Below are 20,024 nucleotides of genomic sequence, written 5' to 3' on the forward strand. Positions count from 1 at the left end.
AATGCCACTCTCTCACTTCATCCCAGCTTACCCCTCCCTCTCCCTGTGTCCTCAAGTCCATTCTCTACATCTGCATCTTTATTCCTGTCCTGCCCCTAGGTTCTTCAGAACCATTTTTTTTAGATTCCATATATATGTGTTAGCATACGGTATTTGTTTTTCTCCTTCTGACTTACTTCACTCTGTATGACAGTCTCTAGGTCCATCCACCTCACTACAAATAACTCAATTTCGTTTCTTTTTATGGCTGAGTAATATTCCATTGTATATATATGCCACATCTTCTTTATCCATTCATCTGTCGATGGACACTTAGGTTGCTTCCATGTCCTGGCTATCGTTGCTCCAAAGTTTTTTTTACCTGTGGACAAACTGGCTGTGTCATATGGAAGAAGACTAGAACTCTGGCAACTCTGTGGGCTGGGTTCTTCTCTCTTCAACTTCTGTATAGTGTCCTTTGGTGGTTTTATTGTCACTCTTATAAGAAAATGAAATTCATCCCCACTGTGACCTTGAGGTGATGCTGAAGTAACAGGCTTCCAGGTTTGTTGGGTAGCATTTTCTAGGAGTATGTTCTCAGATTTAATCATTCATTTATATTCCTTTCCTCCCCCTCCCTTTCCTCCTTCCCCTCCTCCCCCTCTCCCTCCCTGATAGTTGTGGGAAGAAACTATCTTGATTTAAGATAAGAGTTCAATTCTAAATGTGTGGCAAATAATTTCTCTTGTGGGAAAAATTATTTTCTGTTTTTTAAAAGCTAGGTCAGTGGAAGGTCCAGTCATGTGAAGAGAAACTTAAATATGTATGTAAGAAAAAGGGAGAAAAATTGAATGATACAAGAGCTGATAAGATGTGTCCTCCAGATGAGGTATGTAAAACCCCTGTGGAAATTTTTCTAGGCAATATTATACCTTCTTGGTTAGATATGGTAGTTGAGACTTAAATACTTTAGACTTGGAAAATAGAAGAAATTACTAGGTTCTGTTCATTTATACGTTAGAGCAAGCCAGAAGGTGGTGAATCATAGATATCGGCACTCTTACAGAAGAAGGAAGAGTTATAGGAAAACTAATTATCTATTCATGAATTTCTGTAAAAATGTATATGATTATATCCTCAACGCTAATTTTTTACTTCTCTTACTTGTATTATTCTTATTCAAAAATAATTGAACTAACAACTGTTATACTCTTATGATGAGCTAGGCATTAGGGGTAAAGAAAGTTAAGACATTCCTTCTGTCTGACACAGGCTCACAGGCTTATGGAGGTTTTCTATGAAATTGTATCCCACTCTCATCATGTGTTTAAATTCCCTGTCCATGTCCTTAATTTCCCTTAGTTGTAAGATGTTACTTATGTAACAGAAACTGGCTTGTTATCAAGTGCAGAAGACAGTGTGATATTTTTCCTCTGATTTAGGGCTGGAAGAGACATGGAGAAGCCTGTTACAAGATTTACAAGGATGAGGTCCCCTTTGGAACCAACTGCAATCTGACTGTAACTAGCAGGTGTGAACTTTTAACTCTGGGTTCCTTTGCTAAATAATCTTCCTAAAAAAAGTGCGTCTTCAATTTATATAGTATTTCAGTCACTGTAAAAAACACCTACTAATTTGACTCTCATTTTGTAGATTTGAGCAAGAATACCTGAATGATATGATTAAAAAGTATACTAAGTCTCCAGAAAAATACTTCTGGACTGGCCTGAGAGATACAGATGCAAGTGGAGAGTATAGTTGGGGAAGTGCTGGTGGAATAAAGCGGGCTGTAACCTTTTCCAACTGGAATTTTCTTGAGCCAGGTGAGTGCCTTAGCCTTGAAAGCAGTAGAATACAGTGACTTGTGAAAGGCAGCATTCCTCCCAAATCTGTTCTTCACATACCTTTGAAATACGAAGGAGATGATGATTTTCAGGACTAGAGTCTGTCTACGGAACCATAAATAGAAGCAGCGACTATGTCTTCCCTATGAAATCCTCGGCAATTACCCAATAAAAGCTAGAAAACTCAGTTCTCAGAAACCACCATCTAATGGCACAGAGCTAGAAGCATCAGTGTGAGTTTGTTATCTTTTCCACGTAGTCTCAAACAGAACCTAGAAGCTTCATTGAGGAGCACTTTACATTTTCACCTCTCTGCTTCTTAACTTCTTTCTGCAAAATTGAATGTGTTTATTTCTATTATTCTCAATGGGTGAGAATTAAGGAGGCAATGTATTATAGGTATTATTTTTTCTGAAAGGTAGTTTATCCTTCTTTAGCCTAAAGCGTTGACCATAATTAGTCATAGAATCAGAACATTTGAGCCAGAAAAGGCCTCAGAAGGCCCTTCTGATTTTAGAGTTGAGAAAACAGAGGCTTAGAAAGGTGACTTACTTGACGAAGGTTACCTGGTTATTGAATTGCTAAAATCCAGATCTGATTTCTAATTCAATGCTTTTTAGAGGACTTTCGCTTTTTATGAGACAGCATTCGACTTTTCTTCCTTTGAATTATTTATATTTTCTTATGTTTGTATAATGGAATCATGAAGACCATTTTTATAACATAGAAATTGGAACATGTGAATGTGTAGTTAAACACACTGTTTGAAATAGAGAATGCCCACAAAATTTGTAATACATGATCATCAGTATAAATATGAGTGGTATTGATAATAACAAGGTCATCTTTTTACTTGTAGAAGATGGAGGATGCAGATGCTAATCCTGGTTAAATTTCATCTTAAATTAGAATGTTCTAAAATACAAAATACATGATTTCTTTTATAGACACTCAGACATTTTAGAGTCAGTGTCACATTCTTCATGGATAAGCCTCAGTGGTTGGGGGCAGGGGTGCTTAGGAAGTAGCTGTAATAGCTATTGTCTCAGTCTGTAGCCAGAAAGACTGCCTGTAAGTCCTCTTTACCATTATTACTCCCAGATTCAGCCAGTTTGGTTTGCATTGGGCAAGCCATGGATAGGGGGTAGAATAAGAGAAAATAGCACACCCATCCAGGGTAACACAGCATTATTTTTCCCAGTTCCTTGTTCCTCTTGCTGTCCTTGTATAATGAGACATGAGACCATATGGCTTCTCTGTGTGATGGAATGGAAGTTGTCCTTATTACTTTGCAATGTATGTTCTTCTTGTCCTCTGCGCATTTCCAGCAGTGTGATGTAATGGGAAAGGGAGCATGGCATTTTGCCAGACAAATCTGGGTTCAAGTTCTGACTCCTTCACTCACTAGCTATGATTGTGGCCAAGTCACTAATTCTTCATCTGGAAATGGATCTGACAATACAAACTATCTTTTAATGTTGTAGTGAGTAAATAAAATTCTGGCTGCCATAAAATTAATAGTAAACAAATGTATATTACCACACACCTCCTTCTACCTTTATTGTACCAGCCCTTCCTTTGGATCTGAATCTGAGAGTCTTGTTTTGAGGTTTACTAAGTTGCTTAAAAACTGTTGAAAGCTGTTAGGTGAATATGAACGATTTAGACTGTTCTGAGCATCATAGTGGTTTAGGGTACAGCTCTACACACACACCACCTAGATTCCAATTCTGGATCAGCAACTTTCTCACATGTGACCTTGGACAAATCACTAATCCTCACTGTACCTCAGTGTGACAATAGAATCCACTCTGTGTGAGGATCAATTCACTTAATCCTCTTAGAATAGTACCTGGCAAGTAGTAAACACTTCTCTGTATTACTGTCATCATTATTATTGTGAACAACACATTTATTTCCTCCATTTTCTTTCCTATTCTCTCTCCCCACTTTGAATCAAATAAAGTGTGTAGGCACTAGAAAATGCTTGGGCTTTAATTTTTTAATGTTTTTTAAAAATATTTATTTTATTTTTTGGCTGCGTCGGGTCTTAGTTGCAGTATCTGGGACCTTCATTGAGGCATGCGGGATCATTGTTGTGGTGCACTGGGTTCTCTCTAGTTGTGGCATGCAGGCTTCTCCCTAGTTGTGGCTCACGTGCTCAGTAGTTGCGGTGCACGGTCTTAGTTGCCCCGCAGCATGTGGGATCTTAGTGCCCTGACCAGGGATCGAACCCGCGTCCCCTGCATTGGAAGGTGGATTCTTAACCACTGGACCACCAGGGAAGTCCCTTTAATGTTATTTTTAATTAAACTTTTCTGTTCAACCCCAGCTTCTCCAGGAGGGTGTGTGGCTATGGCTACGGGAAAGTCTCTTGGAAAGTGGGAGGTAAAAGACTGCAGAAGCTTCCGAGCACGTTCAATTTGCAAGAAAATAAGTGAGCACCCTGAGCCTGAAAAAGCAGCCCCCAAGCCTGAAGACCCCTGTCCTGAAGGCTGGCATAGTTTCCCCTCAGGTCTTTCTTGTTATAAGGTAAAGTAATATTCTCATTCAATCCCTCAATGAAGCTATCTGTCTACTATCCTAGTCCATGTTTTTGTCCAAACTGTGCTCCTTCCCAGACATATACATCACCTACTGAAGTGTTTGGGAGCACAGAGTCCTTGTCAGGGTATCATTGAACCTCTGGTGTCAGATGACTCATTCCCATATAAACTCATGTGCTACCCAAAAGAGCAGGGCCAGAGCCAGAACTGGCTCTTTCCTAGGGTTCTTTTGTTTTGGGAAATTGGGTGAGCTGCATGCCATGCTAATACTTTGCTTACATTTCTCATATCCCTTTAATTATTGTTGTCAAATGAAGAGTTCTGTCATTTCTTACAAGTCAAAAATTTTACTTTAGGGTCCGTGTCAGTCTGGCCTCTAGTTGACACTTTCAACAGGACCTGTTTGTGTCACAGTATATGGGCCTTTACCTATGACTTTATTACACTTCTAAGAGTCCATTTCAGGGGCCCACACATTTGACTGTAATTGACTTTGAACTTATGAATACTTTATGATTATACCAGGAAACAAATTAACATTATATTTTGTTAAGCTATTTCATATAGAAAGAATTGTAAGAAAGAGGAACTGGGAAGAAGCTGAGAGATTCTGCCAAGCACTTGGAGGGCACCTTCCTAGCTTCAGTCATATGGATGAAATAAAGAAATTTCTTCACTTTCTAACAGACCAGTTCAGGTAATACTTTTAGAATGAGATCTTCTCTGTTAAATTTGATGTCCTCTAGGTATTCAGAATTGACATGTTTTATTATCTAAAAGGGTTTTTCAGTACTTTAACAGTCATTCAACATCAAACATTTTTATGTGCAAGACGCTATGAGGGATTCAGAGATGAAGGAGACAGAGTCCCCACCCTTTGTGTAGTGTAATAGTGTGCAGCAGTGGGGATAAGAAAAGTATGGTGGAAAAATCTAGAACACGAGTAGGGAGAGGCCATGGGAATTTAGAGGAGGGAGGAAGTGTTTCTGGGAGGTATAATTGGGGAAAATGTTATGAAGAAGGATGGTTCTTAGGAAGTAAGGTAATATTTGAAAGTTAAGATGGGAGAAAAAGCCAGGGAAAGCAGAACATAAGCAAAGGAACTGGGACTAGAATATACAGATATGGTGAAAGAGAAATGAGCCAAAGAACTTAGCTAGAAAATGGAATTTGGGTATAAAATTGAAACACCCTTTCTTGCCAGGGAAGGAGTTTAGTAAGTCAATAGGCAAAAAACAAACAAACAAAAACAAAATGTGTGTGTGTGTGTGTGTGTGTGTGTGTGTGTGTGTGTGTGTGTGGAGAGAGAGAGAGAGAGAAACAGACAGACAGACAGACAGACATGGTAGGTAGATGCAGAACAATTAATTATAAGGCTATTACAGCCCAGCTGGTAGAAAACTACATTGAAGAAGGGCAGTAAGATGGGACAGTAAGGAAGTGATCAGAGATGTAACAAAGATGGAGTCAATAAGCCACTGTGATTTTGATGTTATGTAGAAGGAGGATTCCTGAACAGTTTTCTTGGTGTCCTTAAAGATAATGTGGAGAAACATGGGCAAGGTGTTGCTGCCATAGAGGGAATTTTTTCTGAAGCTTTGGGGACAATCATAGGTATGAGGGGCTTCTACTTCACAATTTATTTTTCCCCTCACTTTTTTTTTTCTTTTTTAAGAGAATGAACTTTTAAATTTATTTATTTATTTATTTTTGGCTGTGTGGGGTCTTAGTTGCAGCATGCGGGATCTTTCATTGCAGCACATGGGCTCTTCGTTGCAGTGCACAGGCTTCTCTCTAGTTGTGGTGCGCGGGCTCCAGAGATTGTGGGTCAGTAGTTGCGGCGCACAGCCTCTGTAGTTGTAGTGCACGGGCTCCAGACATCGTGGGCTCAGTAGTTGTGGCACACAGCCTCTGTAGTTGTGGTGTGCGGGCTTCAGAGATCGTGGGCTCAGTAGTTGCGGCGCACAGGCTCTGTAGTTGTGGCGTGCAGGCTCCAGAATGTGGGGGCTCAGTAGTTGCGGCGCAATGGCATAGTTGCCCCGTGGCATGTGGGATCTTATTTCCCGGACCAGGGATCAAACCTGCATCCCCTGCATTGGAAGGCAGATTCTTAGCCGCTGGACCACGAGGGAAGTCCCTCCCGTCACTTTTTGAATCGAAAAGAAGACCAGAACTTGGGGTTTCCCTGGTGGCGCAGTGGTTGAGAGTCCATCTGCCGATGCAGGGGACACGGGTTCGTGCCCCGGTCCGGGAAGATCCCACATGCCACGGAGTGGCTGGGCCCGTGAGCCGTGGCCGCTGAGCTTGCGCATCCGGAGCCTGTGCTCCGCAACGGGAGAGGCCACAACAGTGAGAGGCCCGCGTACCGAAAAAAAAAAAAAAAGAAGACCAGAACTTGTAAATCAAGGATTCAGGGTATACCAGGCAAAATTATGGAAAAGAAATCACCACCTGGACATACCCTAGTGAATACTTTCCTGATCGTTTTGACTCAAAAAAACAAAGACTTCAAAGAAAAATAGCAAAAATAAAACAGGTACCAAAACACAAAATCCAGCTAGCCTTCTTCTCTAGGACATTAAATATAAGAAGGCATTTTAAAAATTGACATCTAAAGAGTTTTGAACTGGAAAATGTGGGCAATGTGTTGATCTTAGTTCCCAGTTGTGTGGTTTTTCATTTGTGAAGATAGTAATTGATAATGCTCCCTACTTGAAAAAAATTTCAGACATATTCCAGTTGAGAGATGAATAAAAATCAAAACACATGAACAGGTATTTTGTTGTTAAAGAATTAGAAGGAAGAATACAGAACATAAAAACATAGTCCCAGTCTAAATAATGCAATATATGTAATTATAAAATTACCCTAAATTATCCTAAAGTTAGAATGTAATTATCCTAAATTCTGAAAGAGAAACAAGAATATTTTAATAAAACCAGGTGTTAACTCTGGTTAATACCAGAGTTTATAACTCTGTTTGTAAATAAAAACTGAGATGTAAAGAGATAAAATGACTGTGAAAACTGAAAGTATAATAAATTCTTCATTTTACCTGGAAATCATATTTAGAAACACAGAGTTTGTATTTTTTTAAAACTGTAAAGAGTATGTTCATCTACTGAATATGTAATGAGTGGGGAAAAAAAGGCCCATACAGCAAATTATAAAGGAATAAAATAACAAAGCATAAAGTCCGGCATAAAGAAGATGGCAGAAGACCAAATGTATCCATTATCAGTTATGTTTAAGTCCAAGTTTGCAAATGTGTTCAGTAATGAAACCCAACTCTATGCTGTTGAAAGATACCTAAAACAAATCTTGCCAATTAGTACCTTTCCAGCCCAAGGAGTATTATGTTCTTTTCCTGGAAGGAAGGGACCACAAAGTGTTTCAGAATCAAAACATTTTGATAAAATCCATATTTTCTGACACTCTTTTTAAAATTAAAACTACTGGCAACATTTTCATATTGCAGCAATAATTAGTGCTGATTAGCCAATGGCCCACCAAAATGTGGCCTCACTCTCCAATTTGTTATGGTCTCCAATTTATTACTCCTTGGCCACTTCACTTATGTTATTTTATTTCTTTATAATTTGCTGTATGGGCCTTATTCACCCAAGTAGCATTGAGTTAATAATCACAAACTTAATGTAAAACTTAGAATGGGAAAATTAAAATAATGGGCAAAATTATATTGTGTAAATGTGAATGAAAAAGCTAGAGTTGTAGTATTAATATTAGATAAAATACAATTGAAGTAAAAAGACATTAAATGGGAAAATGAGATCTTATTATTGATTAAAGGTACAATCTACAGTGAAGTTATAATAGTCAAGAACCTTTACACACTTAAGATATCAAAATGTATAAAGCAAAAATATTAATTATATTGCTAAAATTTTTCAATAAAAAACAGTAATGAGAGACTCTAACGCTCATCTCATTTATCAACGAACGAGACAGGCAAAATAGAAATAACATAGAACATATGAATAGTATAATTAAGATTGATTTAATAATATCCTCTTTATTTATAGATTAAAAAGTCTGTATATACTTCCTCTTCAAGCTCTTTGCCTGGATCACTTAAAATAATGGATCTATTAGGCTAAAAAAAAAAAAACCCTAACATTTCAAAGTGGTAGAATTATACAAGTTACATTAGAAGTGAAATCAAATCCCCTTCACCTAAAAATTCAGTGTTTTTTAAAAAAATTTATTGGAGTATAGTTGATTTACAATGTTGTGTTAGTTTCAGGTGTACAACGAAGTGAATCAGTTATACATATACATATATCCACTCTTTTTTAGATTCTTTTCCCAAATAGGTCATTACAGAGTATTGAGTAGAGTTCCCTGTGTTATACAGTACATCCTTATTAGTTATCCATTTTATATATAGTAGTGTGTATGTATCAATCCCAGTTCCAAATTTATTCCTTCCCCCACCCTTTCCCCCCCATAACCATAAGTTTATTTTCTACATCTGTGACTCTTATTTACAAAATAAACATTCAATGTTTTTAAGAACTCTTTTGGCAAGTAAATCAAAACTGTATAGATGATAATAAAAACACTCATTCTGAACTTCATGAGATATAACCAAAGCTATAGCTGGAGGTACATTAATAGCTTTAAGGGCTTTTAATTATTAAACAAAAATAATGAAAATAAGCATTCACCTAAAAGTTAAAATATTTATCAACATAAATAAAAGGAAACCATAAGAAAGAACCTAATAAAGATAAAAGTGAAATGAATTAATTAGAAACTGGAAAAGCAGTAGAACTGACAAATTCTAGAGTTTTATCTCTAGAAATAAAACTACAAAACAGAGGAAAAAAATCTACTGATGACTAAATCATGAAAACAAAAAAGAAAACAGATACTTAAAATGAAACCTAAGTAACAGATTATAAAATCCTTTCAATGGAGAATTTTTTAATTGGTAAGAATCCTATGCATAATTCTACGTTATTATAATGAAATTATTAAAGTGAACAATATCTAGGGAAATATAAATTAGTATATAATTGATTTAATAAGTGGAAACCCAGTATTCCAATAGCCATGGAAAAAATGGAAAAAGTTAACAAAGAATTTCTTCCAAGAAAAAGATAGTAACTACATACATGGTTCTATATGTGATCTCCTTCATATCTTAAAAAAGAGATCATTACCACGTATTTCAGTAGTACAACCAAGAGATTGTATTCCATTACATAGAAACTGGTGCAAGCATTCAGTTTATTTCACAAATAGTCTAATTCTGATATCACAACCTGTCAAAGATAGCACAAAGAATTATAGACCAACCTCATATCTAGACTTGAAAAAGTAAATACTAACGAGGGATACAATAACAAACGCAGATACACTGCTTATTGCATGCCAGATAATGTCCTAAGTATTTTCTACTAACTAATCCTTACAACGGCCTATGAGGTAGGTTACTATGCCCATTTTATCTAAATGGGGAGATGGAGACACAGAGAAGTAAAACAACTTGCCCAAGGTTATGTAGTTAGTAAATAAAGGATCCAATATATGAACCCATTAGAGCCCACTTTCCTAACCGACTGTGTTATAGTACCTCAAAATAACATGCCTTTATCATGTAGGATTTCTTCCAAGAGTACAAGGTTGGGCCAGTATTAGGAACTCTATATATCTAGTCAAATACGTGATCATCTTAATAGGTGCTGAGAATGCATCTGGTAAAATTCACTATTCATTCCTGGTTTTATATATAAATATATACTTAACATAGTTAATATAATTAACACATAATTTCTTATTAAATTAAAAATAGAAGTGTAGTTCAACCAATAGCCATATGACACTTAATGATTAAACATTAAATGCATTTCCATGAAAGTCAGAAAAAAGGTAAAGATGCCTAGTATCATCACTTTTGTTGATCTTTGTTTGGAATTTATCCCCTGTTCATTAAGATTTAAAAAAAGAACATTGCAACATGCAAGTATTTATAATGTATTAAGTGGGAAGAAAGGCAAATTATAAAAGAGTAGAAAATATACTATTTACATCAAAAAGTAGACTGCAAAACTACGTCAGAAAAGATCATCGTTGTTACCTCTGGAAGATAAGATTTTGAATGCGTGTTTAAATGTTTGAACATTTTTCCACATTTTCCAGATTTGCATTAATATGCTAACGATTGTATTTTCTTCATTAAAGCAAGTAAAGTCTCACTACAGTGTGCTTGGAATCTGATGAAAAATACAATACATGCGTTCCATAAATAATCATTTATTAAGCATCTGTTGTATAATTTCTAGTATTTTAGACTTCATTTTCTAGCATTAGAAATTAATATTCAAAATTTCATTGCACACTAAGCTAATTTGAATATACAAACTCCTAAGTTTCTTTCAAGGTGAGTGTTTCTTAGCTACTGCCCACAACCTTGAGAGTAGAGTATAATGAATGCAATATTCAGACCGAATCTCTCCAGACATACATTTATTAAACAGTCATTGAAGCAGGCAGAAAACATGTTATATAACCTGTCTTGTAAGCTTACAACATCCCGGTAGTCTGTCCTTTTAGATTCCAGTGACCATCTTGCATGGAACGCTCATTTGAGGTAAATGTGACAATGTTCCAAAAGCAGGATTCTTCTGTTCCCACTATAGTTGGCATCAGGCAGTCCCAGTCACCTGACCCAATGACTGGACATGGGACCATTAAAAGATCAGGCCCCAGGGCTTCCCTGGTTGCGCAGTGGTTAAGAATCCGCCTGCCAATGCATGGGACATGGGCTTGAGCCCTGGTGCAGGAAGATCCCACATGCCGTGGAGCAACTAAGCCCGTGCGCTATAACTACTGAGCCTGCGCTCTAGAGTCCGCGAGCCACAACTACTGAGCCTGCGCTCTAGAGCCCGTGCTCCACAACAAGAGAAGCCACCGCAGTGAGAAGCTTGTGTACTGCCACGAAGAGTAACCCCCGCTCGCCACAACTAGAGAAAACCTGCACACAGCAACAAAGACCCAACGCAGCCAAAAATAAATTAATAAAAATAAATAAACTTTTTTAAAAAAGAGGGATCAGGACGTAGATCCATTTCCAGTGGTACAGGATACCAGCCTCACGAGATTCTCATACCCTTTCATGAAGAGTGAGAGTGTCCCTAAGTATTTTTAGCTATTCCTCATATCTTCAATTTTACCAATGAGTGCCCATTTCTAAGATCATGCTGATTAACAAGCTTCTAAGTTTGCTGATATTAACCTATTTCTGACATTTACTCTGCTAACAACCAAAGTCTCAGGTACGGCTTTTGGACTGCAGTCTCCCTTGTGGTGGCTGCCTCTGGAACATAACCTTTGTAATGCCCTGCTGACCCTCCCTGAAGAGAGAATTTCAGCTGGGCAGCTTGCTAGCCCCTAGATCTCAAGCTTGACACACACAGTATCATACTGTCTAAGCTAAAGTATCTTTAAGGAAAATACTGACATAAACAAACTGGGTTTTGAATCAAGTTCCTAACCCAGCAAGAGATTAGGAACCTTTAAGTGGTTCAGGGAGCCGTGGATAAGTACTAAGCAATGAGGTTGTGGATACAGTCAGCCCTCCATATCCACACGTTTCACATCCGCAGATTCAATCAACTTCAGATCGAAAATATTTGAAAAAAATTCTGGAAAGTTCCAAAAAGCAAAACTTGAATTTGCCTCATGTTGGCAACTATTTACGTAGTATTTACACTGTTTTAGGTATAATAAGTAATCTAAAAATAACGTATACAGGAGGACATGTTTAGGTTACATGCAAATACTACATCATTTTATATAAGGGACTTGAGCATCTTTGGATTTTGGTATGAGGGAGGTCCTGGAACCAATCCCCTGTGGATACCAAGGGGCAACTGTATTTGTGGGAATCAGTTGATGAAAAATGGAATATCATATATGATATAAATGATCATTAAGAGCTTCTATATACAGAACAAATTACACTAGAAAACAAAAGTCTGAGAGGTAATTAAGGACTCTTTCTTGATTTTTTAATTTCTAATCACACTTGATGAGTTCTCCCCCTCAATTAAAAATTAAAAAATACAGGTTCATTATGTAAAATTGGGGAATGTAAAAAATGATAATGAAGAAAATTAAAATCACCTCAAATCCTAGCTCCTAGTTATAAACTTAGTTAACATTTTGTGTAAATCTTTTCCATTTTCTTCTATTCCTATCATATACTTTGTTTTCTACAGAATATACAATGATTAGGTTTTTTTCTGATCACAGAGGAAATGTATATTGAATTTAGAAAACAGAAGAGCACAAAGGAAAAACACATCACCTAATCCTTTCACTCATAGGGACTATATTTTATTTGTGCTCATCCTAGCAGCTAATATAGTACCATGTATTAAGCAGACTGTAACGTCTGCTTAATACGTGCTCCATTAATAGAGAGATCATTTGCCCATGCTATATTTAGACAACATATTCTAAAACTTATTCAATATTATAACCATGGCTTGAAGGGAAGAAAGGAAGCCAGCCCATTTATATCAGAAAATGATTCTAAAGCTTATTCCTTGAACACCTTAGCTTTTTATTGCAGGGATTGACCTTGCTCAGCAAGACGTCCATTGCCCAAATTGTGTTTTGCCTGCCAAGGAATAAGGTCAGATTACTGCTCTACTTCTCACAATCTAAGTTCCATGTCTCTGTATTTCAATGAAAAGGGTTCATGGTGCACCAGATCATTAAGGCTCTAAAATCTTTGCAACTCTTAACAGCAGCCCACCAGGGAAAGCCATTGTAGAACGAAAGTAGTTTTAGGATTAGGGAAGAAAGCCTTGTTTGCAGTGCGATTGCTGCTGTATGCACTACCTCCAGTGATGTGGCATGAGTGGATTTGGATATAAATCTAAGGCTTTGCAGACTAAGCACCCTCATCAAATAGTGTTTACTGGGGGTTATGGTTGAGGTGCTGTTTTCCTTAGGAACCAGATGTAGCAGGAAATTTGATTGAGAGTAGAAATTTTAACGCAAATACACAAAGTAACCTTTCGTGCAATGTCTTCTTAACCTCATAGCCTTAAAACCATATACTTAGTGTTTGGAGCAGAAGAAATTTATATACAGAGAGAAATTTTCAGTTTGATATAATTCCTCAGTTATGATCCATTTCTAACCACAAATTTTTTTCTTCCCTCGAATTTTTGAAAATCCACATTAGAGGTGTGCGACAATTAATGTGATTTCCAATTTCTTCTTCTCTTTATCTACCTACAGACAAATCAGGCCAAACCAGGAAGAAGTTACAAATGAGGAAATATTTTCCACCTCTTACCACACACACAAAAAAACCCCACAAGTAGCTACTATTTACTATATTTATAACCGAATAATAAATCTCTTGAAATGGAAGCTAAAAACTATAAAGGTCTGGGTTGCAATGAAGTTCAGTCTCAGAAAGTAGTGAAGATGAGAAGCTTCGGACAACGGGATAAACTTCTCTCTAGGAAACTGTTCTCTGAGATGCAGCAGAGGAGGCAGAAATGGGCTTGAAAGCAGAGGTTTCTAAGGGAAGATGGGGAGCTAAGAGCAGACTGAGTGGCAATGGTGGGGACAGACCCCTAAAGAAGCTTTCTGTGGGAGCTGCCTATAGAGTAAATGCAGATGGCAAAACGATCTTTGATCATCTTCCAGTTGTACTGTTGATTGTGCAAAGAAGATAAAATATCTAATGCTTACTTTAGGGAAACACAAAATTCCGCACAAATTCTCCAGGCCCAAATACATAATCTACAAAAATTAGAAAGAAGTGAAGTTTGAGGAAGCAAACGTGACCTCCTCTTTATTTTAGCTGTCTGACTTTAATTATAATGTATATGGCAATTACCTAGACCTGGTGGTTTAGAAATCCAGCAATTGGAAGTCCGTACGAAAGCTCTGATTAGTTGAAGACACAAACTGCAAAATCCTTTTTTAGCTGCTAAATTCAAACTAGACTTAATTGTCTCCACTGGATTTATCTTAACTCTGCAAATTGGTAATCTTTCTTTCTGAAAGAAAACAGTAAAACAATAAAAACTGAAAGGGGACCGCCCTCATGTTCCATTGCAGTAAGTCGAAAAGCTTGAGGTTGGTAAGGTGAAAAACATGCTTATTGATGTTAAAATATGAGGGAGTGTTGAACAGAGGAAAGAGACGAAGAAAAGCAGTTATTTCATTAAAAAGTGAGAAATTAATTTAAAATTAAGTTTGTTCCTGCCTTGGATTCACTGGCAAATATTTTTAAATGCAGACTTACTGTGTTTCCCAGCAGTCTTGTAACTGTACATTCCATGTGTTCCATAAATTCTCCTGAACTTGAGAGTAGGGATTAACTTTAGATTTGGGTTCTACCCCTTTTCTAATATGTGTTCTATTTATACTTAGCATTTATGTATGCATTGTTTTGCATATATAACATTCACTCATGTACTGGTGGTACATGACATATACAATCAGAAGGTTAAATTATATGGAAATAACCAGCATCACCAACCCACCACCCCCACCAAAAAAAAAAATTGCATGGTAAATGGTCTACTTTTTAAGGCCTAAGAAGTATACTATATTTTAGAGAGTATTTTCAAATGAAGTTAGAGGTGGAGAAATTTCTTATGGTTATATCGCTTCAATTTATTGAAAATATCTCCCTGGTTTGAGTATGAGTTTAATTGAGGGGAAGGGATCACTTACAATGTATGTCCCTGCCTCTATATGTTGTTGTATGTATTCTTCCTTGGAATGCCTATCCTTTCTCTGCTCAGCCAACCTGAATCCTGGCACGTGGTAAACACTTAGATTATGCCTCGAAAGAAATGTTGGCAATTCTTCAAAGACTGTCTTTTGTCCTACTAACTCTACAAAATGTTTCCTGACTTCCTACAGTCCACAGTGACCTCTCCTTTTTCCGAAATTTTTGTAGTGCTTAAAATGTATGCAAATTTTTATCATTTGATGTTTTTCAAAAATGGCCTCATATTTTCCTTGTTCATATATATCTTGTCTCCCTGACTAGTTTATATGCCACTTGAGGGTAGATATTATGTCTTGTACTTCTCTGTATCATCATTGCACATAGCTCAATGCCTTGTACATAAAAGCATCATAGTTATGACGGTTAAATATATTCACTTAAGTGATTGCTTAATTATATTGCTCTGGTATAACCCATGGAGTTTGGTATTTAGAAAATATTGATACTTGAATGCTTGTTTTACTTTAAACTTAGTGGGCAGAGGGAATTAAATTTTTTTTTAAATCTCATTTAATAAAAGGTTAGCCAAGCCAAAGGTTAGCCAAGTTCTTCATTTTAAAGAAAAGATACTTGATAGTTATAGACAAATGCTTTAAGGAAATGCTATGGTTGTTTTTGTATCTGAAAACATTATCTAAAATTGAAGCTCTTCAGTAAAAGTTTTGAATTAATCATACACTTTTTTCCCCCTCCTAAGTTTTTCAAAGCAGAATAGTTTCTGCCTTTCATATGAAGAAAATAACATAAAATTTAGTTTAAAAAAGTCTGGTACTTTTTTGATAGCTACCCTGTAAATAGGGTTCAGTTTCATTTCAGGAGACTTGTTTATATAGCTTGAAACTATGTTTCTCAGTTAGTGAGAAGGACTTCTGAATAAGCTTACATGTCTTAAGCATTTTAGAGATGTGGATGCTAAATGTTTTTGCCAAATGCTGTGCTCAAATTTTCTTAACACTTCCTTTTCACATAGTGACCAGCGTTGGCTTTGGATAGGTTTGAATAAAAGGAGCCCTGACTTACAAGGATCCTGGCAATGGAGTGATCATACACCAGTAAGTTTAATCTTTCTTGTTTAGGATAATATGGAAAGAGTATTTATTTCAATAACAAGAAAGTTGATTGTTAATTAATATAGCCATACAACCATTAAGTTATGTAGATGTATCTTTATTGAAATGGAAATAGATTCACATATATGAAGTGGGGAAAAATAAGTTACTAATCTCACTTTTATTAAAAAAATAACCATACACATAGTCTCTCTACATATAATCCAAAATACATAAAAATATAGATGTATAAATATAGCGGTAATTTTGGGGTAGTAAAAGTGATTTTTTTTCTTTTTCTTTGTTTTTTTTTCCCTTTTTTTCATAATGAGCAACATTTATTTTTATTATTTAAAAATATGAGTTATATAAAAAAGAAAGAATTTTAATTGGAGGAAACAATTCAGGAGAACCTTAAAAAGTCCTTAAATATTATTTCAAATGTTTACATTATCCTAAGGAGAGGTTTTAGGTAACACTTAGAGGAGCAAATTATTCTCAGGTATTAAATATTTGCTCCACATTACCGTTGTGTCAAGTCATTGTGTGTTCTTTCGAAATGTAAAATTCCTTGACTTCATTTTCAAACTGTAGCATATCCAAGAATAGTCAATCGAATAACTAACATTTCAACACATGCATTTAAAAAAAGTATTTTGCAAGCTCCTGATTCTTTATGACTCCAACTGTGAACTTAATACATGATTAACCTCCACTTCTGAAACTGTAGCCTCCTTTGTTTGGAATCTGAAGACCTCATGGCATTTTATAAGTCCTCACGTGATTTAGCATCCTGACATAAAAAAGAAATGAAAAAGTTTTCCTCCCTTGGCATTTGAACACACTTGAGTTATTAAAGCTGCCTAAATTACATCTAAATTGCAGGTATTTGTACATCAGTCTTAAATTATCAAGCCTCTCTTGTCTCTTAAGGTGTCTACTATTATCACGGCAAATGAGTTTCAGCAGGATTATGATATCAGAGACTGTGCTGCTGTCAAGGTCAGTACAATGCTGGAAAATCTGCATATTTAAAAAATAAATCTGGCAGTATGTGCAGTCAGGCAACAGACCCATGAAGTGCCTTTTGCGTGTGGAGCATGATATTGGGTGCAGTGGGAGGTTAGAAGTACACCCATGGCCCAGCCCTCAAGCAACCTAACTGACAATTTGAGAAGATAAAATTCATGTTCAAGAAAGACGACTCTTGTTACTATGCAGTAATAAGCTCCAAATGAGTGGGCTGAGGAGGGTTAGTGAAACTCAGAAGAGGAAGTGATTTCTATTGCCTATTTCCAGAAAGAGGTGGGACCTCAACTGGACCTTTAAGGATGGGTAGAGTTTATACAGGTAGGATAGGGTAAGGCATAAAAGAAAGTGGGAGTGGAAGGGAGAGGCTAGGGCAGTGAAGGGAACAATGCAGATCAAGAAGTTTTTGTTGGTGCTGTGGTTGAAAACAAAGGTGGGAAGTTAGACTGATGCCAGGTTAAGGAGTTTGTGCATTTTTTTGGTAGGCAACAGAGCATGATTAACGGTTTTTGTCAAGAACTACGGAGGGTGTGAGAAGATTCATCTTGAGGCAGATTTCAAGATGCAAAAGATAGGACCAGAAGACATGGAAGACCAGTTAGGCCTCTTCCTTTGCAGACTTCATTTGTTTATTCGTTCCATAAGTAGTATGTCCAAGCAGTCTGTGATGCTCTGGGGGGTCAACAATGACAAGATATAAAACAGTCGTTGTCTTCACAGAACTTACAGTCTCGTAGGAGGTAAAGACAAGTAAAAGGTCAATTACAAGGGCTATGACAGACAAAGTGTATGTTTTATGCAAGAACTAGAGTGTTCCAGGAGAGTAACAATGACGGTGATGATGGTTATGATACAGCAGCTAACACTTGTTGACTCATGAGCCAGGCACAGTCATGTCACATATATTATCTCACTTAATACTTAAGCAACCTTGTCAGGTAGGTACTGTTACTGTATCCATCTTACGGGGAAGAAATGTGAGCTCTGAGTAACTTACATGATTACAGAACTGAAATTTAAACCCAGGTGTATGGGTCTACTATGTTATGTATGGCATTTACAGAAACAGTCAGAAGGGGTATTTGTTTATGGAGAAAATAGTAGTACATTTTAGTTTTAACTGATGTCTTGAATCCAGGCTTGCAGTAAGAAATATGCTGTAGTAAGTTAGAATAAAGAAACTGGAGTTGAAGGAAAATGTTCATTAAAAAAAGAGTTCTCTAATGGCCTAGTGGTTAGGATTCTGGGCTTTTACTGCCAGGGCCCAGGTTCAGTCCCTGGTCAGGGAACTGAGATCGCACAAGCCACGCAGCGCGGCCAAAAAAAGAAAAAAAAAATCGCAAAGGGCCATGAAGTGGATTTGAGGCGATTACCAACATTTTATAAAATGTAAGAGGATGAGGAGGGAGGAGACATCTAGAAAATATCTTTGCTATGTAAGCCCAAGAAAGAGATTCAGGAAGATGACTGACCAGAAACGTTGCACGAAGGTTGAGACCAAGTACTGAGAAGGCCATTGGAAAGCATTATTTCAAAGTAACTGTTTTAGTAAAACACTCTGTAGTATCATGCTGTTTTTATAGAATTCCCAGTTTAACACATGAAAGAATGAAAACTTAATAGAAGTTTGTGAAGTTTCCAGAACACTGATGCAATAAACTACATTCTATGCAAGTTGTGTCCCTATGTGTGAAAAGATTGGAAGAACCTACCAAAAAAACTAAATAGAAGAGACATTGATCAGTAACAAGGCCAGCTAGGGCAGTGTCTGGAAGGAGAATCTTACCTCACCTGCCACCTTCTAACCCTCCAGAATGTTGCCCTTAAGAGATAGCAGTCCAAAAACTGATGGATGCTCCTACCAGGTCCTGTCCTCCCCTTTCCTTTCCCTGTTGCTTGCTGCCTGGAATTTGTAGAGAGCCATCTTAGACCACACAGAGGAGGGCAATATCCCAGAAACACAAAGCAACGCCAAAGGTGGAACTTGGGCCCCTGATGCCAGACTTTTATGTCACTTTTCACAGATCTGCTATGATCACAGGCTGGTGTTTGGAAACCACTGAACCAAATATTCTTTTCTAGCTTGATCTTCCCAAAATTTAAAGTTGCAAGATTCTACAATTTCATATCAACAAAAAACAGAAAAAAAAAAACCCCAGTAATTTGCATTTTGGACATAAACATGACCCTATGCTATATTTTATCAGTCCCTTTGAAGGCTCTTGCTTAGACTGTTACTGCTTAAACACTGCATTCTTTCATGTGTTCATTCATAAACATCTATCCTAGGTGCTAGAGCTAAAGCAGAGTTAAAGACCATAGGGCTTACAGTTTAGTGTTGTATAAGGGCTGCATCAACTTGAAAATATTCTACAATCCTCTTCCTCCTTTAGGTCATTAATAGGCCATGGCGAAGAAGGTGGTATTTCTATGATGACAGAGAATTTATTTATTTAAGGCCCTTTGCTTGTGATACAAAACTTGAATGGATGTGCCAGATTCCAAAAGGTAAATGTAGTTATTCCTTTTCACAGTCTTCTCATGGGAACTTGTGAACGCTGAGCCAGAGTACCTAAGAGGGCATTTTAGTCTACAATTATAATTTTAAAAGCCTTTGACACTACAGTTAATATATTAAGCTCCATCCTGCCTGACTCCTACCCCTAGTAAAATGCCGCCTTATTGAAATTAGAGACTACCTTCCTCCTTTGTCATGAAAGAAATTGTACAGGAGATAAAATTTAAGGCTAATTTAGGGAGATTAGGTCTTGGAAGGAAGGAT

The 20,024-nt window shown here is 36.9% G+C and overlaps 1 protein-coding gene across 3 annotated transcripts in view; it reads left to right on the top strand.

The window, feature by feature from the left end:
* The window catches only part of LOC132522352 (CD302 antigen), a 131,277-nt gene that overhangs the window by 27,723 nt on the left and 83,530 nt on the right, over positions 1 to 20,024 (top strand). For all 3 annotated transcript variants that reach the window (XM_060152803.1, XM_060152805.1, XM_060152806.1), the window contains exons 9-16: positions 758 to 868; positions 1,422 to 1,510; positions 1,633 to 1,802; positions 4,156 to 4,355; positions 4,924 to 5,066; positions 16,135 to 16,216; positions 17,147 to 17,215; positions 19,636 to 19,750. In XM_060152803.1, the coding sequence (XP_060008786.1) occupies positions 758 to 868; positions 1,422 to 1,510; positions 1,633 to 1,802; positions 4,156 to 4,355; positions 4,924 to 5,066; positions 16,135 to 16,216; positions 17,147 to 17,215; positions 19,636 to 19,750 (979 nt within the window). The remainder of the gene's footprint in view (positions 1 to 757; positions 869 to 1,421; positions 1,511 to 1,632; positions 1,803 to 4,155; positions 4,356 to 4,923; positions 5,067 to 16,134; positions 16,217 to 17,146; positions 17,216 to 19,635; positions 19,751 to 20,024) is intronic.

Source organism: Lagenorhynchus albirostris, chromosome 6, assembly GCF_949774975.1.
Source record: "Lagenorhynchus albirostris chromosome 6, mLagAlb1.1, whole genome shotgun sequence".
Classification (NCBI taxonomy): domain Eukaryota; kingdom Metazoa; phylum Chordata; class Mammalia; order Artiodactyla; family Delphinidae; genus Lagenorhynchus; species Lagenorhynchus albirostris.